This window comes from Dipodomys spectabilis, unplaced genomic scaffold (assembly GCF_019054845.1).
Source record: "Dipodomys spectabilis isolate Male_0828 unplaced genomic scaffold, ASM1905484v1 ptg000108l, whole genome shotgun sequence".
NCBI lineage: Eukaryota > Metazoa > Chordata > Mammalia > Rodentia > Heteromyidae > Dipodomys > Dipodomys spectabilis.
The window spans coordinates 18,996,418-19,020,476 of NW_024870785.1; the positions used below are offsets into that span (position 1 = coordinate 18,996,418).

Genomic DNA, 24,059 nt, shown 5'->3' on the forward strand with positions numbered 1-24,059 from the left:
CCGTCCCTGCAAGGACTGTGCAAAGGGCCAGACCAGTCAATATTTGTCCTCTTACCAGGGTTTCTGGGCCCTGCTTGGGGGAGAAAAGGCATCTGTGTGTCTGGATAGGTGTTGTCCCACAGAGAAGCAGAGTTTGGGGAGTCTCTCCCAGTGCCCAGCTTGCAGCTTGCTGAGAGCTGTGTTGTATGGGGAAGAGCAGGGGTGGCCAGCACTCCAGGGAGCTGTGGTTCAGCCAAGGACAGTAGTCAGGATGACCGAGGTGCGGTGCTATGGATGAGACCCTATTATCAGGCCTGGGGACTCCCAGCTCAGATGGTAACCTGCTGCCTGGCCTGAGCGCACGGCGGCGTGGGGACGGTGGCTCAGCAGGATCAGCTCGAAGGCTTTCTTAACCTGAGAAGTGGAAACTGTGGGGGAAGGCAAAGCAAGGCTGCGCCTCAGGACAGAGTGGTGACAGGGTTAGGATTGCGGAGTGGAGAGAAGGTTTCCACACCTGGACTACGCTGGGAGTGTAGTCTTGCGGTGGACTCATGCAGTCCTGGCTGTCTTTTCTGAATCAGACAGTGCCCTGAGAGAGAAATGAATTCCATCCATTTCCAGAAGAGCAGCTCTTACAGAATGGGGGGGGGGGGATCCTCTTCTCACTAACACCCCCCCCTCCCCCAGTGCTCCCCCTGGAGAAGCAGCTGCACCAGGCCGCCCGCCAGAACCACATCGAGAGGATGAAGGAGCTGATGGAGAAGAGGGTTAATGTCAGGGCCAGAAACCACGTGCGTACTGGGCCCTGCATGGCGTCCCCCTTCCCCCATCCACGCGATTGTCATGGAGGTCTTGGACATCTTGAGTAGTTGGGGCCTGGTCCAAGGTCAGGGTCAAGATTCTAAGTTGAGCTTAGCCGTTCCAGAGTCAAACTCAAGAATCATTCTGGCCTATTTGATAGGACAAAGAGTAGAAACAGGAGGGCAGGAGGCTAAAGGTCAGCCGGCAGAGATCAGACACTAGATGGGCGCTGGTGGCTCACGCCTGTAATCCTAGCTACTCAGGAAGCAGAGATCTGAGGATCAGGGTTCAAAGCCAGCCTGGGCAGGAAAGTCCATGAAACCCTATTTATTTATTTATTATTTATTATTTATTTGTTTACTTTTTATGTATTTATTTATTTATGTCAGTTGTGGGGCTTGAACTCTGGGCCTGGACGCTGTCCCTCAGCTCTTCAGCTCAAGGCTAGTGCTCTACCACTTGAGCCACACCACCATTTCCGATTTTCTGTGGTTTATTGAAGATGAGTCTCCTGGACTTTCCTGTCTGGGCTGGCTTTGAACCTCCATCCTCAGATCTCAGCCTCCTGAGTAGTTAGGATTACAGGCCACCAGTGCCCAGTTTATGAACCTCTTATCTCCAGTTAAACATTAAAATGTCGGGCTGGGAAGGTGGCTCAGTGGTAGAGTGCTTGCCTTGCATGCATGAGGCCCTGGGTTCGATTCCTCAGCGCCATATACGCAGAAAATGCCAGAAGTGGCGCTGTGGCTTAAGTGGTAGAGCGCTAGCCTTGAGCTGAGGAGCTGAGGGACAGTGCCCAGGCCCAGAGTTCAGGCCCCATGACCGGCAAAATAAATAAAATAAAATAAAATGTGTGGGGGAAGTGGAGCTGTGGCTCAAAGTGGTAGAGTGCCAGCCTTGAGCAAAAGAGCTCAGGGGCAGTGCTCAGGTCTTAGTTCAAGAAAGAAAGGAAGCAATAAAAAGAAGTTAGTTACTGAGAAGCACGGGAAGGGCAGCAATGGGGAAGCAGAGCTGGAAGATGCCTATGGGCGGAAGTTCAGAGGTTCAGGACCAAGAGAGACCAGAATCTGCAGACTGGGTGTGTGTGTGTGTGGCAATGATCCCTTTTGACCAGGCTCAGGGTCATTGTGGGAGGTCAAATGAGGAAAGCCTGCTTCCCAGGCTCAAGGGAAGGATGCAGGTAAGTGGGGGGATGGGTCAAGGGGGTGTCCTTGGCCTGAAGATAGAAGGAGAAGCCAGTTCTTCTGGAAAGATGGTGAGAACTGGCATGGGTGCCACATAGGTAGCCCTTCCCTTCCTTGCTGTGGGACTTGTGGCTGGAAGGTTCTGGAACTGAGATTCCTGAGGGTGGTAGGGGCTACAAAGTATGGGGGGACACTACAGGGATATGTCTGTCCCGGGGAACAGTAATAGCTGTAGGATTTTGGCTGCTTGAACTCAGGGTCTCCTTCCTCAGCTCTTTCTGCTGACAGCTGGTGCTCTGCCACTTGAACCACAACTACTTCCAGCTTTTTGCTGGCTGATCGGAGATAAGAGTCTCTTGGATTTGTCTGTCCAGCCTGGCTTTGAACCTCAGTCCTCAGATCTCGGCCTCCTGACTAGTTAGGATGATAGGCATGAGCCACTAGTACCCAGACCCCTTGAGTTTTTCATTTGTTTGTTTGTTTGTTGTTTTCATGCTGGTCTTGGGGCTTGAACTCAGGGTCTCAGGCGCTTTTGCTGAGTTTTGTGCTCTACCAATGGAGCCACAGCTCCACTTCTAGCTTTTTGCTGGTTAATTGGAGCTAAGAATCTTACCAACTTTCCTGCCTGGGCTGGCTTTGAACTTGACCCTCAGATCTCAGCCTCCCGAGTAGCTAAGACTGCAGGCGGGAGCCACTGGCACCTGGCCCATTGGGAGTTTTGAGATGCAGTGGAGGGCGGGGCCGGGCAGAGCCTTGTAGGCTCTTAGTAAGAAGCCATGAGCCCAGCACTGTGTTTTACGTGTTTGTTTGGGCTGCTGCCTAGTTAGGGAGGAAGAGCCTGAGTAGGGCTGGATTCTACCCCCCGCCCCTCCCCGCCAGCTGGACAGAGGCAGTAAGGGACCTGCCAGCCTGCAGACCAGCTGTCATGGTGGGAAGGGTGTGGGAGCCAGGCCAGGCAGCCGGGTGGCAATCACAAATTTCCTCTTCCCCAGCAGGTGGGCCGGGTGGCCCTGCACTGGGCCGCAGGCACTGGGCATTTGCAGGCGGTACGGCTGCTCCTGGAGTATAAGGCTGCTGTGGACGATGAGGATTTGGTAGGCATGACTATGTGTCTGTCCTTGCAGGGGTGGGGCATCCAAGATCTTACCTTTAAAAAATTATTATTATTAATTGTTATTATGATTATTTTCTGCTTGCCATGGGGCTTGAACTCAGGGCCTAGGCACCGTTCCTGAGTCCTTTTGCTCAAGGCCAGCGCTCTACTGCTTGAGCCACAGCTCTTCTTTCAGTTTTCTGGTGGTTCATTGGAGATTAGAGTCTCATGGACTTGCCTGCCTGGGCCAACTTTGAACCATGATCTGCAGATCTATCTCGGCCTCCTGAGTATCTAGGGTTACAGGGTTGAGCTACCAGAACCTGGCTATCCATTCTGTTTGTTTGTTTTTGTTTTTGTGTGTATGTGCTTGTTCTGGGGTTTGAATTCAGGGCCTAGATGCCTTCCCTGAGCTTTTTTTTTTCTCAAGGCTAGCACTCTACCACTTGAGCCATGGCTCCAACTTCCAACTTTTTGATGGTTAGTTGAAGATAAGAGCCTCATGGACTTTCCTGCCCAGGGTGACTTTGAAACTGCGATCTTAGCCTATTGAGGAGCTAGGATTACAGGCATGAAGCACCTGTACTCGGCTTTTCGATTGTTGAGATTGTTGTTGATACAAATGCTCAGGTCCAGACTGGCCCCGGTTAGTCTTCAGGGCCCAGTTATTCCATGGTCCCTGTGCAGGAATAAAGAACTCTTTAGTATCAAGCACCTTACAAATCAGGAGACCTTCCCATCCCTTCATCCCATGTGGACAGCCATAGATTGCCCAGTAATTGGTGGTTTGATAAAGACCTAGTTAGCAAAGTAATCAGGAGAAAGTAGGGCTCTTGCTCCGGCTAATACCATAAAAAACAACTTGCTCACCTGTAATCCTAGCTACTCAGGAGACTGAGATCTGAGGATCTCAATTCAAAGTCAGCTGAGGTAGAAAGTTCTATGAGATTCTTATCATCAATTAACCACCAAAAGGTTGGAAGTGGATCTGTGGCTCAAGTGATAGAGTACCAGCCTTGAGCAAATAAAGCTAAGTGACAATGCCCAAGCGTTGAGTTCAAGCCTCAGGATTGGCATAAAAAATAACCAAGCCCTATTAAAAGAAATAAAGTTGGGGGTGGGGGGCATGGGGAAGGTGGCTCAGTGGTAGAGTGCTTACCTGGCATGCATGAAGCCCTGGATCCGATTCCTCAGTACCAAATACGCAGAAAAAGGCCAGAAGTGGTGCTGTGGCTCAAGTGGTAGAGTGGTAGCCTTGAGCAAAAGAAACTCAGGGACAGTGCCCAGGCCCTGAGTTCAAGCCCCAGGACTGGCAAAAAAGAAAGAAAGAAAGAATGAAGGAAAGAAAGAAGGAAAGAAAGAAAGAAAGAAAGAAAGAAAGAAGCAAGTGAAGCATTGCAGTATACTTAGCATAAAGTTGTAGTAGAAAAAAGGAGATTCTGAGATTGCTGCCTTCCATTTTTTTTTTGTTTTCAAGTGGTTCTTCCTGGGCTGGGTGCAATGCCTCACTCATATAATACCAGCTACTAGAAGATAGAGATCTGGAGAATCACAGTTCAAGGCCAACCTGGGGAAAAAGTTAAGGAGATGACCTCAATAAATTAGCCAGGTGTGGTATTGTGCATTTACTCAGGAGGCAGAAGTAGGAGGTTCTGTTTCAGGCCAGCCTTGGGCAAAGACACAAGTTTCTTTCTTTCTTTTTTTTTTTTTTTTTGGGGGGGGGGGGTGTCTGTCCAGTCATGGGGCCTGAACTCTGGGCCTGGGCGCTGTCCTTCAGCTCTTCTGCTCTGCTCAAGGCTAGCACTCTACCACTTGAGCCACAGCGCCACCTCCGGCTTTTTTCTTTTTGCTTATGTGGTGCTGAGGAGTCGAACCCAGGGCCTCAGGCATGCAAGGCAAGTGCTCTACCACTGAGCCACCTTCCCAGCCCCAAAGACACAAGTTTCTATCCCCAAAATAAAGCATCCAGGTGCTCACGCCTGTAATCCTAGCTACTCAGGAGACTGATACCTGAACATCACGGTTGCCCAGGCAGGAATGTCCATGGGACTTCTATCTCCAGTTAACCAGCAAAAAGCCAGAAGTAGAGTTGTGGCCCAAGTGGTAGAGCACTAACCTTGAATGGAAGAAGCTAAGGGACAGAGCTCCAGGCCCTGAATTCAAGCCCCAGGACCAACACACACCCACACAAACATGTTTACAGTAGTAAGCCAGCCTCTGTTTCGGATCTTTACATTTCTTAATCTTGGGAACACCTGGGTTGAGTGGCACAAAGGGTGCCCTATGGTGGACGCCGTCCAGAGGCTCAGCCCCGCCCACTCACACCCTCCCCCTCCCTGTCCTCTGTCCCAGTTCGGGATGAACGCTCTTCTCCTGTCCGCCTGGTTTGGCCACCTGCCGGTCCTGCAGGTCCTCGTCAACGCTGGGGCCAAGATCCACTGTGAGAACAAGGTAACCAGGGGCTGGGCCCCCCTCCCCTGCCCCCTCCCCTGCCCCAGCCTCTCCAGAACCTTCTGAAAAGCCCTGATGAGCTAAGCTGAGTTCAGGGAAGCTTCTATCTGGCTGCCTTCCTGCCTCTGGGAAAGGGAGGGTGTGTGTGTGAGGGAAATGGGGGTTGGGGTGGGGATGGGTGGGTACCCCCAGTTCATCATACACAGCACAGCCCCTCTGAGAACACTCTTGAGCCCTCCCGCCAGTGGCCTTCTTACAGAGAGAACCCCAGCAGGCGCCCCAAAGGGCAGTTAGGAAGACTGGAAAGGTCTGTATGGTTAGGCCAGCTTCCGTTTACCCACCCAGTAAACTGTTCTAGGCTTGGGAGCTGACCCCTGATGAGCTCGTGTGTGTGTGTGTGTGTGTGTGTGTGTGTGTGTGTGTGTGTGTGTGTGTGTGTGTGTGTGTGTGTGTGTGTGTGTGTGCAGGGAGGAGGCCCAGAAAGTCATAATGCCTGGATTTATTTATTATTTATTATTGTCTTTTCAGGGGGTCAATGGTCTCTCTCTCTCTCTCTCTCTGTCTCTGTCTCTCTGTCTCTGTCTCTCTCTCTCTGCCAGACCTGGGGCTTGAACTCAGGGCCTGGGCACTGTCTCTGAGCTTCTCTTGTTCAAGGCTAACACTACTACTTGAGCCACAGTGCCACTTGTGGCTTTTTCTGTGTATGTGATACTGAGGAATGGAACCCAAGGCTTCATGCATGCTAGGCAAGCGCTCTACCATTAAGCCATGTTCCTAGCCAGGTCGATAGTCTTTTAGGAAAGGCCAGCATTTCCAGGCCAAATCCCTTCCAGAAGGTGTTTTCAACCTGGGTACTGGGAAAGAATTCAGGGCACCAATGAACTTGGATTTTTTAAACCAGCATATTTATTTATTTACTTATTTATTTTACTAAGTTCTACTTGAAAATTTTCATTTCTTTCTTTTTTATTTTAATTTTATTTATTTATTTTTGCCAGTCGTGGGGCTTGAACTCTGGGCCTGGGCGCTGTCCCTCAGCTCTTCAGCTCAAGGCTAGCACTCTACCACTTGAGCCACAGTGCTACTTCTGGCTTTTTCTGCTTATGCGGTGCTGAGGAATCGAACCCAGGGCCTCATGCATGCAAGGCAAGCGCTCTACCACTGAGCCGCCTTCCCAGCCCTCTTTCTTTTAAATCAGTTATGTGTGGGGCTGGAACTCAGGGCCCGGATGCTGTCCCTGAGCTATTTTTGCTCAAAGCTAGCACTCTACCATTCGAGCCACAGCTCCACTTCCAGTTTTTTGGTGGTTAATTGGAGATAAGAATCTCACAGAGGGCTGGGAAGGTGGCTCAGTGGTAGAGCGCTTGCCTTGCAAGCCTGAGGTCCTGGGTTCGATTCCTCAGCACCACATGAACAGAAAAGGCCAGAAGTGGTGCTGTGGCTCAAGTGGTAGAGTGCTAGCCTGGAGCTGGAAAGCTGAGGGACAGCGCCCAGGCCCAGAGTTCAAGCCCCATGACACACCAAAAAAAAAAAAAAAAAAAGTTTCACAGACTTTCCTGCCAGGTTGGCTCTGAACCGCGATCCTCGGCTCTCAGCCTCCTGAGTAACTAGGATTACAGGTGTGAGTCACCAGTACCCAGAAAAATTTTGCATTTCTTTCAGTGATAAATATAATAAATATCAATACCTACATCTTGTGTCAGCTATTTGCATCTCACATTAAAAATTTTGCATTTGGGGGCTTGTTTCCATTTCCTGGAGTTCATTTCAATTAATGTTTTTTTATATGATCAGAGGTACTTAGGCCTTGCGCCTTTGTGTTCCTCTCCTAAGAGTGCCCTCCTTTGGTCTCACTGTGTGTGAATGCCTAGAGTCTTGTATAATTTGTCGTATCTCTGTGTATTTTAGCTTCCACATATGAGAGAAAATCTGAGCTTGGCTTACCTCAGTTAACATGATTATTCTAGGTTCATCTGTTTCCTTGCAAATGACATAATATTATTCTTTCTAATGGCTGTGTAAAATTCCCTTGTGTATAGCTACCACATTTTCTTTCTATTTTTTTTTTTTTTTTGCCAGTCCTGGGGCTTGAACTCAGGGCCTGGGCTCTGTCCCTGAGCCTCTCTGTGCTGAAGGCCAGCATTCTACCACTTGAGCCACAGTGCCACTTTCTACTTTTTCTGTGTCTGTGCTACTGAGGAATTGAACCCAGGGCTTCATGCATGCTAGGCAAACACTCTACCACTAAGTCACATTCCCAGCCCATATTGAGGTCCTTGATCCACTTTGAGTTGATATTTAAGGGAGTCAGAGGTTTTCTTCTTTTTTTTGGGTGGTCAGGGGGCTTGAACTCTGGGCTTGTCCCTCTGGCGCTGTCCCTCAGCTTTTCAGCTCAAGGCTAGCGCTCTACCACTTGAGCCACAGCGCCACTTCCAGTTTTCTGCTGATTAATCGGATATAAATGTCACGGACTTTTCTGCCTGGGCTGGCTTTGAACTGTGATCCTCAGATCTCAGCCTCCTGAATAGATAGGATTACAGGCATGAGTCACCAGTGCCCAGCTGGGAGTCAGGTTTTATGATCCTGATTTGTGCAAATGCTCAGCCAGGTAGAGAGGCAGTTGGCCCAGGACTGGGAGCTGATGGGTGCAGACCCGGCCTTTGACTTCTGGGATGGTGACTCCTGGAGGTGTGTAGACCTCCCCCAGCCCCTTGGTCATGCGCAGTGTGGTTCCTGCGGGGAGCTGTGCCTGGGATCTGACAGTGGATGGGCAAGCCTCCCTTCATAGAGCACAGGGCCTACCCTGGGCTTGTTTCCAGGATGGCCTGACTTTACTGCACTGTGCAGCCCAGAGAGGTCACGTGCCTGTGCTGGTGTTCATAATGGAAGACCTGGAAGATGTGGCCCTGGACCAGGCAGATAAGGTGAGAGCCCTGCGAAGCTATGCGTTCCTCCCATTGATGGAAGTCCAGGTCTTAAAACCAAGAGCCAGTCCTGGGACTTGAACTCAGGGCTTGGTTGCTATCCCTTAGCTTTTGTGCTCAAGGCTAGCGCTCTAACACTTTGAGCCACAGCTCCACGTCTGACTTTTTTGCTGGCTGTTTGGAGATGAGAATCTCAAGGACTTTCTTACCCGGGCTGCCTTCAAACTGTGATCCTCAGATCTCAGCCTCCCGAGCAGCTAGGATTACAGGCGTGAGCACCAGTGCCCCTGCTTGAAGCCTCTTTTGGTCATTGGGCAGACTGGATTCCACCTGGAGGGAGCACTCGGGCAGATGGCAGGATGTAGAGGCAAACATGGCCAGTTGCCTCTGGGAGGCACTGATCAAGGGCTTGATGTGTTAGAAAAGGAAGCATTGGAGGGCTGGGAAAGTGGCTCAGTGGTAGAGCGCTTGCCTTGCATGCCTGAGGCCCTGGGTTCGATTCCTCAGCACCACATAAGCAAAAAGAAAAAAGCCGGAAGTGGTGCTGTGGCTCAAGTGGTAGAGCGCTAGCCTTGAGCTGAAGAGCTGAGGGACAGCGCCCAGGCCCAGAGTTCAGGCCCCACGACCGGACCCCAAAAAAAAAAAAGAAAAGAAAAGGAAGCATTGGAGCCTGGCATGTCAATGGCTCATGTCTATAACCTACTGCTCAGGTATCTGAAATCTGAGGACTGTGGTTCAAAGCCAGCCGAGGCAGCAAATGTCTATGAGACTCTTATCTACTTTAATCATCAAAAGGCCAGAAGTAGAACTGTGGCTCAAGTGGTAGAGCATCAGCCTTAAATGAAACGAGCTTAGGGACAGCACCTAGGCCCTGAGTTCAAGCCCCAGGACTGGCATAGAAAAGAAAGAAAAAGCTGGGTAACAGTGGCTCACGCCGGTAATCCTAGCTACTCAGGAGGCTGAGATCTGAGGATCACGGTTCAAAGCCAGCCTAGGCAGGAAAGTTGTGAGACTCTTCAATAAAAAACCATCAGAAAACTGGAAGTGGGCTCAAGTGGTAGAACACTTGTCTTGAGCTGAAGAGCTGAGGGACTGTACCCAGGCCCAGAGTTCAAGCCCCATGACTGACCAAAAAAAAAAAAAAGAAAATAAGGGGCTGGGAAGGTGGCTCAGTGGTAGAGCGCTTGCCTTGCATGCATAAGGCCCTGGGTTCGATTCCTCAGCACCACATAAGCAAAAAGAAAAAAGCCGGAAGTGGCGATGTGGCTCAAGTGGTAGAGCGCTAACCTTGAGCTCAAGAGCTGAGGTACAGCGCCCAGGCCCAGAGTTCAAGCCCTACCACCAGCAAAAAAGAAAAAAGGAGTGCTGCATTCTGCTTCCTGGAGGAGGTGGCCCTTGGTGCCTTGGGGGTAATGTTGGAAAGAGGATGCTCTGGGAGCTTCAGAGGCGGAAAGGGTCCCTAGTAGGTGGGTTCAGGTGGACTGGAGTCTTGGCCAGAAGGCCAGCGAGGTCTAGGGGCCTCTGGGGGGAGATCTTGCCTTTCAATAGGCAGCCGGGGAGCTACCAAAGGATGGCAGCGAGAGGGGACCCCCAACAGACTGCTCTTGTGGGGTTGAGTCTGGCCTTTCCAGGCAGGTGTGGGCAGTGAGGACTTTTACAGAGAATATCTGGGGTAAGAGAGGCCAAGTGTGGTCGGAGGCAGAGGCCGGGAGGACCGGGCGAGGAGGCTCACTGACCTCTCCTGGCCAGCTGGGAAGGACGGCATTTCACAGAGCTGCTGAGCACGGACAGCTGGACGCGCTGGACTTCCTTGTGGGCTCCGGCTGTGATCACACTGTCAAGGATAAGGTACTGTGACCACAAGGGCTCAGGCCCCATCCACCCTTCCCTGTGGGTACCTCCAAGGGCAGAACCTGGGGCTTCAAACCCAGGATGATCGAGGCCTTCTGCTGGCTCCACCCCTGCCCCCTGAGCCCCATGGTACCCTCACTGTGTCCTTCCTGTCTGTATTTTGGCTGAGCCACTGCGCATGTGGCCGTGGACTATGGGAGGATTGGAACAAAGCTGCAGAGGAGGGATTTTAAGGGTATTTGTATAAGCCAGGCGCTGGTAGCTCAAGCTTGTAATCCTAGCTACTCAAGAGGCTGAGATCTGAGGATTGGGGTTTGAAGTCAGCCTAAGCAAACAAACCGAGAGACTCTTTATCTCCAGGGTGCCAGCAAAAAGCCAGAAATGGATCTGTGGCAAAGTGCCAGCCTTGAGTGGTAAGGGAGAATACAAAGCCCTGAATTCAAGTCCCTGCTCCCTCCCGCAAGTATCAGTATAACACACTGCTGATCCAAAGGGTAATTTGAATATTTTATCGTTAGCCTTCTAAGAAGTCCATAACTGCACCAGCCAAGTGGCTCACGTGCTAGAGTGTGCACCAAACAGGTTCTAGGCCCTCAGTTCAAACCCTGCTACCACCAAAATAAGGAGGAGAAAAAAAAAAGCAAAGGTAGCTGAAATTTGAGGATTTCACTTAAAAGCCAGGCAAGAAAGTCCATGATAGGTCGGGATGTGGCTCAGTGGTAGAGTGCTTGCCTAGCATGCATGAAGCCCCACATTGGATTCCTCACTACCACATACACAGAAAAAGCCGGAAGTGGTGCTGTGGCTCAAATGGCAGAATGCTAGCCTTGAGCAAAAGAAGCTCAGGGACGGTGCCCAGGCCTTGAGGTTCAAGCCCTAGGACTGGGGGGGGGGGGGAAGGGGGGGGAGCAAAGTCTGTGAGATTCATTTCCAACCCCCCAGAACACCAAAAGTAGAACTGTGGCTCAAAGTGGTAGATCACTAGCCTTGAGCACAGAAGCTCAGGGACAATACCCAGGCCCTGAGTTCAATTGGGGGGGGGGGGGGGGTAAGAGGGGGAAAGGTAGAGAGGAGGAAGAGTTCAGGGACGGTACAAAAAGAAAAGAAAAAAAAGCTATAGCTGTTTTGTGTGTGCTATGTATGTGTGAATCTGTCATTTAAGGGGATGGGATATTAACATTCTTTAGTGCTTTTATTTTGCTAGTGCTGGGGCTTGAACTCAGGGCCTGGGCACTGTCCCTGAGCTTCTTTTGCTCAAGGCTAGCACTCTACCACCACTTGAGCCACAGCGCCACTTCTGGCTTTTTCCGTATATGTGATACTGAGGAATCGAACCCAGGGCTTCATGCATGCTATTGCAAGCATGCTACCACTAAGCCACCTTCCCAGCCCCAAGCTACATTTAACATATTTTTTTATTGATTAACAAATAATTTTCACATTGTTCTTATACAGGTGATGCACAGAGAGGTTGCAGTTACATACTTCACATAAAGAGTTCATTTCTTTTTGCACAAGGTCACCCCTTCCCTCGCTCTCTCCGTTTTTCCCTCCCATCGCCACCCCCAAGTTGTCTAGCTCATTTGCAACCTAGTGTCTAGTGAGTACCACTACTGCATTTGCTCACCCCTTGTCCCTCCATTTCTGTACCCTGCTTACCCTCCCAAAGACAGATAAACGAACTAACAAGATGCAAAAAAGAAAAACAGCAGCAAAGAGAAAAAAAACCTCTCTCATTTCTACTTCCTGGTACTCAGTTCAGTATATATTGGTTTTTTGTTTTGTTTTTTGGTGTCCGTGGGGCTTGAACTCTGGGCCTGGGCGCTGTCCCTCAGCTCTTCAGCTCAAGGCGAGCGCTCTACCACTTGAGCCACAGCACCACTTCTGGTTTTTCTGGTGGTTTATTGGAGATAGGAGTCTCACGGTCTCTCCTGCCCCGGCTGGCTTTGAACCGAGATCCTCAGATCTCAGCCTCCTGAGTAGCTAGGATTACAGGCGTGAGCCACCAGCGCCCGGCTCAGTATATATTGTTTTGTATGATCAGAGACGCTTTACACAATTTCAACACTGAATCAGGAGTGGAATATGTCTCGTCTTCAGTGGACTCTAAGCAAACCCCTGTGTGGAATGCGGGTGGCTAGATTCTTCCTTTAGGAAGTGGCTGAGATGGAGGGAGGGGACAGCTTGAAGGGGAGTTGTGAAGAACAGGCAAAGCTGGATCTTCCTTTCTAGATGCTTCCTGTGGACTGTTGGGGGGGTCTCTGCTCCCCTGTGCTTCGTCTTTAGGACATACCTTTCTCTGATCAGCTACTTCCAGCTGCTCCCCTTTTACAGAGGTCCTGTTACCGCCCTAACCCCCCCACACCAGGTGTCCTCTGAGTAAGACCCCCTTGCAGGAGAAAATGAGGGAGGGTAACGCTGTTCAAAAACAAATTCATTACCTGACTTGTGTGACCGTAACCCTTCTGTACATCACCTTTGCAAGCAAAAAGAGACCCACCCCAAAGCTGGCTTCTAAGATCCTCTTCCTCATTTTACTCCTCCTCCTCCTCCTCCTTCTCTTCCTCCTCCTCCTCCTCCTCCTCTCTTTTGGGTAGGCATTTGCCATGTGGCCCAGCTGGCCTCAAATTCTTGGACTCAAGTGATGATCTTCCTCCCTATGCTTGTTTATTATTACTGTTATTATTATTATTATTTTGCTGGTTCAGGGTTTGAATTAAGGGCTTTGCATTTGCTCCACTTGGTTAGCTGAAGCTCACAGACTTTCCTACCTAGGCTGGCCTTGAACAGCGATCCTCTTGATCACAGTCTTCTAAGGAGCTAGGATGACAGGTGTGAACCACTAGTACCCAGCTTTGTTTTATTTATTTTTGCCAGTCCTGGGGCTTGAACTCTGGGCCTGGGCGCTGTCCCTCAGCTCTTCAGCTCAAGGCTAGCGCTCTACCACTTGAGCCACAGCACCACTTCCAGCTTTTTTCTTTTTGCTTATGCGGTGCTGAGGAATCGAACCCAGGGCCTCGAGCATGCAAGGCAAACGCTCTACCACTGAGCCACCTTCCCAGCCCTTTTGTTTTCTTTTTAAAGCCCTATATCTACCTTGCCTGTGAGTGGCGTGGACTTGAACTCAGGGCCTCGTGTTCTTACTTGGCATGCTTGCTCACAGCTGGCACTTCACCACTGAGCCAGGCCGCCAGTCCAATGAGTGTCTTGAAGTATAAGAAGGAGAAACTAAGGCTTGATTCTGTACGGCCTTCATGGTTTGTCCCTGTGGCTTTGGACCTGTGGTCTCTGGGCTTCAGCTACTGTGTCTGTAAGATGGGGGGGGGGGGGGGGGGGAAATGTGTTTGCAGATCCCAGCCGAGTCCCATGGGACTGTGTGATTCTGGGGCTCCCTGTGCCCGCCCCTCAGGTACCCTCTCCCGCAGGAGGGGAACACAGCCCTTCACCTGGCCGCCGGGCAGGGCCATGCAGCTGTGGTGCAGCGGCTTGTGGACATCGGGCTGGACTTGGAGGAGCAGAATGTGGTAAGGCATGGTGCCATCCCGTCCTCCCTTGGTAGAGGCCCTGTCTTCCCTTTGTCAACTGCCTGGGGGGGGGACAAAAACCCAGCCACAGCCCAGAACTCGGGGTGAGAGGGTGCCGGGCAGGTTGGGGGGGGACTCAGGATGTGTCCGGGGTGTTCAGGGAAGGCTTCCTGGAGGAGGCGGAACAGAAGATGAGCGGAGATACAGGGATGGGATTGTGCTGCTATGATGTCACCCAGGAGGAAGGGCAGCTCAGAGGCCGCTGGTCCCCAGCCACAGGCCTGGCCCTCACCCCCCTTGCCCTGCGCTTCAGGAAGGCCTCACGGCCCTGCACTCGGCTGCTGAAGGAATCCACTCCGACTGTGTGCAAGTCCTCCTCAGAGCCGGGAGCCGCGTGAACGCCCTCACCCAGGTGGCCGGGCCCTGGGTGGTTTTGAACTCTAAGCCCACAGACAAAGCTACGGCATTTCCTGAACGTTTCATGGTGTGAATGCAGAGGCAGCACACCCAGGTTCTGGTCTTGGTGCCTCTTCCTTCCCCCCCCAAGCTCTGTGAGCTTGGGCACCTTGCTTACCCTCTCTGAGCCCTGTTTGCCATCTAGCATCTATGTTAAGCTGGGCACCAGTGGCTCACACCTATAATCCTAGCGCGTCAGGAGGATTGAGGTTGGAGGCCAGCCAGGGCAGAAAAGTCTACAAGAATCCCATCGCCAAAACAACAAGCAAAAAGCAGGTGCTGGAGGTGTGGCTCAAGTGGTAGAGCGCCAGCTGAGCAAAGTAAGCTGAGCATGCGCAAAACACTGGGGTCAAAATCCTGCAATTTGCATATCTCAGGGTCTCCCCAGCCTGGCACACTGGAACAGTTTGGGTACTGAAGTTGGGCCTGCCTGCTGTGTTTCCCATCATGGGTCTAGCTCTCCCTGCTGACTGCAGGAACCCAGGGAGTCTCCTACAGACTCGCTCAGACATGAGGGCATCAACTGCAGCCGGCCAGCACGTGCCGCTGTGGCCTCTGCCCGTGGCACTGGCCAGACTGGCTTGTCCTCATTTATGAAGTCATCTTCTCAAAGTCAATCATCTGTGTGTCTTGGCTGGCATGCTTTGGTCTGTGTGCCAGAGCTTATGACAGGAATGACAGGCAGGTTGAGAACACAATAGTCTCCTCTTTTTTTTGAAATCATGGGTTTTTTGTTTTGTTTTGCCTCAAGGTTTGGGCACTGTCTCTGAGCCGTTTTTTGCTCAAGGTTAGTGCTCTACCACTTGAGCCACAGTGCCACTTCTGCTTGTCTGGTAGTTAATTGGAGATAAGAGTCTCATGGACTCAGCTGGGAATGTGGCTTAGTGGTAGAGTGCTTGCCTAGCATGCATGAAGCCCTGGGTTCGATTCCTCAGTGCTACATAAAAAGAGAAAGCCAGAATTGGTCCTGTCACTCAAGTGGTAGAGTGTTAGCCTTGAGCAAAAGAAGCTCAGGGACAGTGCCCAGGCCCTGAGCCCAAGCCCCAGGACTGGCAAAAACAACAACAACAATAACAACACCTCAGCCGGGCACTGGTGGCTCAGGCCTGTAATCCTAGCTACTCAGGAGGCTGAGATCTGAGGATCACGGTTCAAAGCCAGCCTGGGCAGGAAAGACCGTGAGACTATCTCCAATTGACCACCAGAAAACGACAAGTGGTACAGTGGCTCAAGTGGTAGAGCGCTTGCCTTGTGTTGAAGAGCTGAGGGACAGCGCCCAAGCCCAGAGTTCAAGCCCAACGATCGACAAAACAAAAACAAAAACCCTCTTATGGACTTTCCTGCCCAGGCTGGCTTTGAACTTCAATCTTCAAGTCTCAGCCTCCTGAGTGGCTAGGATTACAAATGTGAACCAGCAGTGCCGGGCCACCATAGTCCCCTTGTAACAAGTCAGCGGGTCTGGGCAAGTCACTGAATTCCCAGATGGAATACGCCTGCCACAGTGTCCCCATTAGGAGACGTCCTGCTGGCACTGACAGCTGTTTCCTTCTAGAAAAAGCGGAGCTGCCTTCACTACGCGGCCCTCAGTGGTTCTGAGGACGTGTCCCGCGCCCTCGTTAGGGCAGGAGGCTGCGTTAATGTGGCTGATCATGTAAGTTTGGGGGCCTGGGTTGAGGGGTCCCCATTGTGAAACATAGAGGAGAGAAATAGCACTTTGGATTGGGGTGGGGCCCGGACCTGAGGAGCTAGCTGCATGGAAGACTCAGAACAGTCCTGTGGATAGACCAGGCACTCTACCACTTGAACCACAGCTCCAGTTTGGGCTTTTTGTTGGTTTTTTTTTTTTTTTTTTTTGGAGATAAGCATTTCTTGGATGTTTGCTTGGGCTGTTTTATTTTTTGTTTGTTTTGGTTGGTCGTGGGGCTTGAACTCTGGGCCTGGGCGCTGTCCCTCAGCTCTTCAGCTCAAGGCTAGCGCTCTACCACTTGAGCCACTGTACCACTTGCAGTTTTCTGGTGGTTTATTGGAGATAAGAGTCTCAAAGACTTTCCTGCCCAGGCTGGCTTTGAACCATGATTCTCAGATCTCAGCCTCCTGAGTAGCTAGGATTACAGGCGTGAGCCACCAAAGCCTGGCTTTGGGCTAGTTTTGAACCTCTATCCTCAGATCCAAGCCTCTGAGGAGCTAGGATTCCAAGAGTGAGCCACAAACACCCAGTTTCTGCAACCTTCACAATAGGCGTAGATCGCTCACATGACTTTTGCTGGCTCAGTACTATTCCACAGTATGCGTGTCATCTGCGGGAGTGCTGTGGCGCTAGCTCTACTTTGTCATTTGTCAAGGGCCTGAGGGGACTCCTGGGGCTGGTACTCCCAGCCTTGAAAGAGGCCTGGCAAGTTAAGTGTGGAATGGGGTTTTCTGGCTCTGGCTGGCTTTATCTGGTCACCAATCATAGGCACCTGCCTAGGTCTTCCTGACGGCAGCCCCTGGCCCCCAGGCCCAATGAGGCACTGGGAAGATCCGGAGGGATCCACACTGACTTGGTTCTCCCTCCGCAGCGGGGCGCCTCACCCCTGCACCTTGCCACCAGCCGCAATTTCCCTGCTGTGGTGCAACTGCTCATTGCCGCCCACAGTGATCTGGATGCCGTGGACAGCGTAAGTGGGGACAGGGGCCTCCAGCCTACTTGTTCAGAACAAAGGGACCCCCCCCCCCCCCCGTTCAGCTCTTAAAACTTGTTTGAGCCGGCTGCCAGTGGTGTCTGACTCTTGTCATCTTCGCTACTTAGGAGGCTGAGCTCTGAGGATTGTGGTTCAAAGCCAGCCCAAGCAGGAAAGTCCCTGAGACTCTTTCTTAGCTCTCCAGGTAACCAGCAAAAAGCCAGAAGTGGAGCTGTGGCCCAAGTGGTAGTGAACTAGCTTTGAGCAAAAAAATGTTCAGACAGGCTCTGAGTTCAAGCCCCAGGCCAGGTACAAAAAGAAAAAGAGAAAGAAAAACCTCATTTCGGGGCTGGGAAGGTGGCTCAGTGGTAGAGCGCTTGCCTTGCATGCCTGAGGCCCTGGGTTCGATTCCTCAGCACCACATAAGCAAAAAAGAAAAAAAGCCGGAAGTGGCGCTGTGGCTCAAGTGGTAGAGCACTAGCCTTGAGCTGAAGAGCTGAGGGACAGCGCCCAGGCCTAGAGTTCAGGCCCCACGACCGAACCCCCCCCCCAAAAATAAAAAAAAAAACAACCTCATTTGAATGTTTATTGAAGGTGATTTTTTTTGGTTGTTTCTACATTTTGGCCATGGTAGGCATAATACTGCAGTAAGCATCTCCTACCTTTAACCTTTTCTTTCTTTGACTTTATTTTTTGTTGTTGTTGGTCATGGGGCTTCAACTCTGGGCCTAGGCACTGTCCCTGAGCTCTTCAGCTTAAGGCAGGCGCTCTACCACTTGAGCCACAGCACCACTTCCTAACTTTCTGGTAGTTAAGTGGAGATAAAAGTCTCACGGGGACTTTCCTGCCTAGGCTGGCTTTGAACTACGATCCTCAGATCTCAGCCTCCTGAGTAGCTAGGATGACAGGCGTGAGCCACTGGCTTCTGGCAAATCTGTGAGCTGCTCACCTGTCTTCACCAGAGGCAGCAGACGCCCCTCCACCTGGCCGCGGAGCACGCCTTCCAGGATGTAGCGGAGATGCTCCTGGTCGCTGGGGTTGACCTCAATCTGAAAGATAAGGTATTTCCCCCTCAGCCACCTCCTGGGGCTCCCTCCTCACCAGAGACCCTGCCACAAATGCAAGAACCCCCGCATTGCCGGGCACTGCTCACACCTGTAATCCTAGCCACTCAGGAGGCTGAGATCCGAGGGTCACAGTTCAAAGCCAGCCTGAGCAAAAAAGTCTGTGAGACTCTTATCTCCAATTGACTACCAGAAAACTGAAAGTGGAGCTGTGACTCAAGTGGTAGAGCAGTTAGTAGTGAGAAAAAAGCTCAGGAACAGCGCCCAGGCCTGAGTTCAAGTCCTAGGACTGGCACGCATGCGCACACACACACACACACACACTCCCCAAACTCTAATGTATCAAAGTCCTAAGAAACATGGAAGTAATAAGTAATGATTCCTGGCTACTGTTTTATTCTACCCGTGACCCCCGCACCCGAGTCCTACAGCCAGAAAACCCTTCTGCTCCCCACCCTTTCTTGGGCAAGAGGGTTTGTGGTCAGTCCAGAAGCTTCCCTGAAGCCCCCTGGGGAAACTTCCCTTCTGGCTCTTCCTCGCAGCAAGGAAAAACCGCCCTGGCAGTGGCCGCCCGCAGCAACCACGTGGGCTTGGTGGACATGATCATAAAAGCCGACCGTTTCTACAGATGGGAGAAGGTACGGAGGCCCGATCGCCACCAGTCTCTGCACTGCTTCAGCCCCAGGGCAGAGCTAGCTTTGAGTCCCAGGCCTTCTCCCAATGGTGAGAACCCCACCCCGTGTACCACCAAGCTTGTATCTGAGGATCGAGAGATGGGCGAGTTCCACCAGTACTGCACGAGGCCAGCTCAGGTTCATGGTGGCATGGACCTGCCATGGTCACTGCTCCGACTTCTGCCTGAGGGACACAGGTGTGGCAAAGTAGGGACAAGTTGGCTCCATTCCACCTCCAGCTCCCAGTGACAGCTGCCTTGGAGCACTGTGTTTGAGTAACTTTCAGAACTCAGAAAGCATGTGGCTATTGATTAGTGATGTCTGCTCTGGACTTGGGGGAGAGAAAGAGGCAGAATGGAAGCGATGTTTTTTGTTTTTTGTTTTGGTATGCTTGACGGTGTTTCTGTTTTCTTTCTCTTTCTTTCTTTCTTTTTTTTTTTTTTTTTTTGAGACAAGGTGTCTCTATGTAGCTCTCTGACTTCAAACTTGTGATCCTCCTACCACATCCTCCTGAGTGCTAGGATGATAGGCATATAATCCATCATGCCTGACCTAAGGTGTTTTTATACACAGTATATTTTGCACTACAATAATAATTTCCTGGGCTGGGAAGGTGGCTCAGTGGTAGAGTGCTTGTCTTGCATGCATGAGGCCCTGGGTTCGATTCCTCAGCACCACATAAGCAGCAGAAAAAAAAAAAAGCTGGAAGTGGCACTGTGGCTCAAGTGGTAGAGTGCTAGCCTTAAGCTGAAGAGCTGAGGGACAGCGCCCAGGCCCAGAGTTCAGGCCCCACGACCGGACCCAAAAAATATTAATAATAATTTCCCAAAAATTATCATTAGACTTGGAATGTGGCTTAGTGGTAGATGCTTGGCTAGCACGCATGAAGCCCTGGGTTTGATTCTTTAGTGCCACATAAACAGAAAAAGTCGTAAGTAGCACTGTGGCTCAAGTGGTAGAGTGCTAGCGTTGAGCAAAACTTAGAGACAGTGCCCAGGCCCTGAATTCAAGCCCTAGGACTGGAGCGGGGGGGGGGGGGGGGGGGAGGGAGGGGAGGAGAAGGGGGGGAGAAGGGGGGAAGGGAAGAATCTTAGCTTGGCTTTGAACCTTATTTTTTTTTGGTCCGGTCATGGGGCCTGAACTCTGGGCCTGGGCGCTGTCCCTCAGCTCTTCAGCTCAAGGCTAGTGCTCTACCACTTGAGCCACAGCACCACTTCCGGCTTTTTTCTTTTTGCTTATGTGGTGCTGAGGAATCAAACCCAGGGCCTCAGGCATGCAAGGCAAGCGCTCTACCACTGAGCCAACTTCCCAGCCCCTGGCTTTGAACCTTGATCCTCAGATCTCAGCTTCCTGAGTAGCTAGGATTACAGGTGTGAGCCACCAGTGCCTGGCTCAAAAGTTAATATTTTCTTTTTTTTGCTGATAGAGAGGTTTGACTAGGGCCTTGTGTTCTTGCTTGGCTTGCTTGCTCATGGCTGTTACTCTACCACCTGAGCCATACTTCCATCCCAGATTTTGACTGGCATCTAGAGATAGAATCTTATAGACTTTCCTGCCTAGGCTGGCCTCAAACTGTAGTCCTCTAGATTTTAGCCTCCTGAGTAGTAGGATTAGAGGCATGAGCCACTGTTGCCCCTTACCTTTGATGTTGTAACAATTAGAGTCCCATATTCATTCCTGTAGAGGAGCTTGGGCTTGTGTGGGCTTCATTTATGCCTGTGTGATCCGTCATGTTCGCACTTGCTTTGCCTACAAAGAACTTTACAATCCCCCCTTCTCTACTTGCTGGGATTCAGCAAGCCTGGTACTTAACCTACCTGGTATTGGCCACAATTTCTCAGTGGTCCTACCAAGCCCCGTGCTAGAAGAACACAGAGGCTGGCCATGTAGCTCAGCTGTCAGATACCTGCCTAGCACGCAGGAGGTCCAGGGTTTGATCCTAAGCACAGCCAAAACAAAGACATACAAACAGCTCCTCAACCATGAGAAATCTGGGCGGGCTTCCTGGAGGCGGCAGCACAGGAATGATCTTTTCACTATACCCGTGGGGTTAAGGGTCAGGCAGGCGAATAACAGAGCCTGTGGGAGGACAGTGCCAGCAGTTTGGGTTCCAGAAGCTGAGGCAAGGCTCAGAGTCAGAAGCCAATCTGGCCAGGTGCTGGTGACTCTCGCCTGTAATCCTAGCTTCTCAGGAGGCTGAGAGCGGAGGATCGCAGTTCAGAGGCAGCCCAGGCAGGAAAGCCCAGAGATTCTTATCTCTAGGGAGCTACCAGAAAACCGGAAGTGGCAGTTGTGGCTCAAGGGGTAGAGCACTCACCTTGTGCAAAAGAAGCTCAAAGATGGCACCTAGATCTTGAGTTCAAGCCTCGGCCCAAACCAAACGGAAACAGTCTGATGTACATTAAGTGGCAGGCTGACTCAGTTTCTCAGGCTGCCCAGCTCAGGTGGGTAATGGGCTCTATATCACCCCTGTCCAAGGTCACGGGGGAGGGGGAGAGGAAGGGGGGACCTGCACTGGCAGGGAGCCCCCACAGACAGCTGTGTATGGTGGGATCTGCTCCCCAGGATCACCTCTCCTGCAGGGACCCCAGCCAGCCCCCCAGGAAGAACGTGACCTTCAAGCAGGACCACCGGCCCGAAACGCAGCCGCTCCGCACTCTGCTTTGGAACCTCGCCTCCAATTGCCTGCGGCCCCACGAGTGGAAGAGGCTGGCGGATTCCTGGCGCTTCACCGAGGCCCACGTCTCCGCCATTGAGCAACAGTGGACAGGTACCGCCTGGCCCCCACCCCACCCAGGGCAACCCGCAGCCCAGAGCCCGCACAGCCTCCACCTCTTCCTGTGCTGCCCCAATCCTCCAGGCCTGAGTCCTCCCCGCAGTGACCCAGGAAAGCCACAGACACCCTCAGAATTACCCCAGCTGTACCCACCTACCACCTCTGCATCGAAAGCCATCCCTAGTGGAAAGAAAAGGCCCTATGTCATCACTGTTATTTGATATCTATTTGGAAATTTCAACCTTTGTACTAAGGCATGAAATAGGGTAAAAAGCCACATGCTGGTAACTCACACCTGTCATCCTAGCTACTCAGGAGGCTGAGATCTGAGGATCGTAGTTCAAAGCCATCCTGGGCAGGAAAGTCCATGAGACTCTTATCTCCAATAAACCACCAGAAAACCAGAAGTGGCGCTGTGGCTCAAGTGGCAGAGCACTAGCCTAGAGCTGAAGAGCTGAGGGACAGCGTTCCAGGCCCAGAGTTCAAGCCCCATGACAGACAAATAAAACAAAAAAAACAAAGGGGGGGGGGTACATTAACCCCTACCATGCAGAGTTATATTCCAAACATGGCTGTCTATTCAGCTAGGAAGCTTGAGACCTTCCCGCTGCCAGGCCACACCCAACCCCGTCACAGAGTCCAGCAGGCCCCAGGGGACAGTAAGTTTCCAGTTTGCCTTCCAGGTTATTACCCAAGAGCAGCTGGGGCTGTGGACCGGGGTGCAGGGGGGTGAGCGAGGCCAGCTGCCTCTCATTCTGTTGTCTGCTCGTTTGTAACACAGCCATGAACAGGCAGCCCCCCCACTCCCCCCCCAGTGTGTGTGCATCTGCTACCCCAGGATAGATGCCAACCCCCCCCCCCCCCGCAGAGAATGTAGTGGATGCCCAGAAAAATGCCCGGGGCTGAGGAAACAGGAAGGTTCCCAGGATCATCTGACCCCCAAGATCCCAACCCCACTTCCCAGTCCTTGGGCTTGAACTCAGGGCCTGGGTGCTCTACCACTTGAGCCACTTCTGGCTTTTTAGTGGTTCATTGGACATAAGACTCTCATGGACTTTCCTGCCCGGGCTGGCTTTGAACCACAATCCCCTGATCTCAGCCTCTTGAGTAGCTAGGATTACAGGCGTGAGCCTGTGGCACGGCCCATGCCCACTTTTGTCAGAGAACTGCTCCTCCCTTTGCCCTGGCCATCCCTGAGCAAGGTCCAGGGAGGCCTTTGGCCTCCTGCAGCAGGGAGTGCCCAGCGGGGCCAAGGGTGGCATGGATGTGGGCTCCAGAGGGGTGCCAGATCAGCTCTTGACTGGCTAATCACCTGCAGGACCCCGGAGCTACCAGGAGCACGGCCACCGCATGCTGCTGATCTGGCTGCACGGCGTGGCCATGGCGGGAGAGGATCCCAGCAAAGCCCTGTTTGAGGGCCTGGCGGCTATTGGCAAGAGGGACCTGGCCGGTAAGCGCTCCCCCTGCTGGGCACCCGTGGGAATGACAGGGCCCCGCCGCATGGTGTACAGGGCTGCCAGGCGCCAGTGTTGTGTGTGACCTTTCTCTGGACCTTCCAGCTGCCTGGTCTTTGCTCTGCTGCCAGGCAGAACCTGGACAAACCACAGGGCCTCTTGGCTGGCCCTGTTTCCCAGGTGATCCCTTTGACCTTCACACCACCAAAGCCATGAAGACTATCATTTTATTTTTCTAATTTGAAACAGTAAATATGGCATATTTCCTAGTATGAGTTGTACCAGCCAGATATGATAAACTTCCAGGTCATCATCCGCTAGGTCAGTCCCAAAAATCCTGGTGTGAGCCTGACTCAGCTAATCCTGGGAACCTTCAGTAGAGCAGGATAAAGGCTGATTACCGATCCCATGTTAAAAGCAAAGTTGGAGCCAGGCACTGGTGGCTCATGCCTGTAATCCTAGCTACTCCGGAGGCTGAGATCTGGAGGGTTAAGGTTCAAAGCCAGTCCAGGCAGGAAAGTCTACAAGACTCTCATCTTCAATTAACCAGCAAAAAGCTGGAAGTGGAGCTGTGGTTCAAATGGTAGAACACCAGTCTAGATCGAAAAAGCTAAGGGACAAAGCCCAGTTCCTGAGTTCAAGTCTCACTACTGGTATGCATGCTTGCATGTGCGCGGGCACACACACACACACACACATACACACATGCTCTGGTCTTATAGTTGTTTTCCCGTCTAGCATAGGGTCTGGCAGGAAATTCACAGCTAAAGTAGTCCTGGCTGGCAGAGGCAGTAGGGTTCTTGTGTTTTGCAGAGAGCATCAGGAAGAAAAGAGATGCCCAGCCCAGGAGCTGCACGGCCATGTGAGCCCATGAGACCCTAGCGAGGTGTCACCTGATCAGAAGATGACCACCAGTCAAGGGTGTCACCTGACCGGAAGATGACCATCAACTAAGGGCTTTAGAAACAAGTCACTGTTACCAGATCTTCCATGCTTTGGAAATGCTGAGCCACGTCAAGACCGGCAGGCAGATATCTATAACCTTTTTTATAAGGATAGGGTCAGGGGGCTCTTTATAGATCATTACATCATCTGTATATCCAGTGTCTTGGGGTCTCGGGCTGCTAAGCCCTGGGGTGCAAAGGACCTCTTTACAGACACAAAACGT

At 51.8% G+C, this 24,059-nt stretch overlaps 1 protein-coding gene across 1 annotated transcript; it reads left to right on the top strand.

The window, feature by feature from the left end:
• Positions 1-269: 269 nt before the first annotated feature.
• On the top strand, positions 270-23,838 carry Ankdd1a (ankyrin repeat and death domain containing 1A). Its single transcript, XM_042687610.1, has 15 exons — positions 270-315; positions 667-770; positions 2,960-3,058; positions 5,410-5,508; positions 8,328-8,432; positions 10,182-10,280; positions 13,709-13,807; positions 14,121-14,219; positions 15,816-15,914; positions 16,822-16,920; positions 17,886-17,984; positions 18,530-18,625; positions 21,227-21,431; positions 22,756-22,887; positions 23,705-23,838. The coding sequence occupies exons 1-15, from the start codon at positions 270-272 to the stop codon at positions 23,755-23,757; spliced, it is 1,533 nt and encodes a 510-aa protein (XP_042543544.1). The 3' UTR covers positions 23,758-23,838.
• The last annotated feature ends 221 nt before the right edge of the window (positions 23,839-24,059 follow it).

Bases quoted from the DNA above. Each gene is read 5' to 3' on its own strand.
- Ankdd1a (XM_042687610.1), top strand. From the start codon at position 270: ATGGATGAGACCCTATTATCAGGCCTGGGGACTCCCAGCTCAGATG. The intron at 771-2,959 runs GTGCGTACTGGG...CTTCCCCAGCAG, and splicing joins ATGTCAGGGCCAGAAACCAC to GTGGGCCGGGTGGCCCTGCA. The intron at 18,626-21,226 runs GTACGGAGGCCC...TCTGCTCCCCAG, and splicing joins GTTTCTACAGATGGGAGAAG to GATCACCTCTCCTGCAGGGA.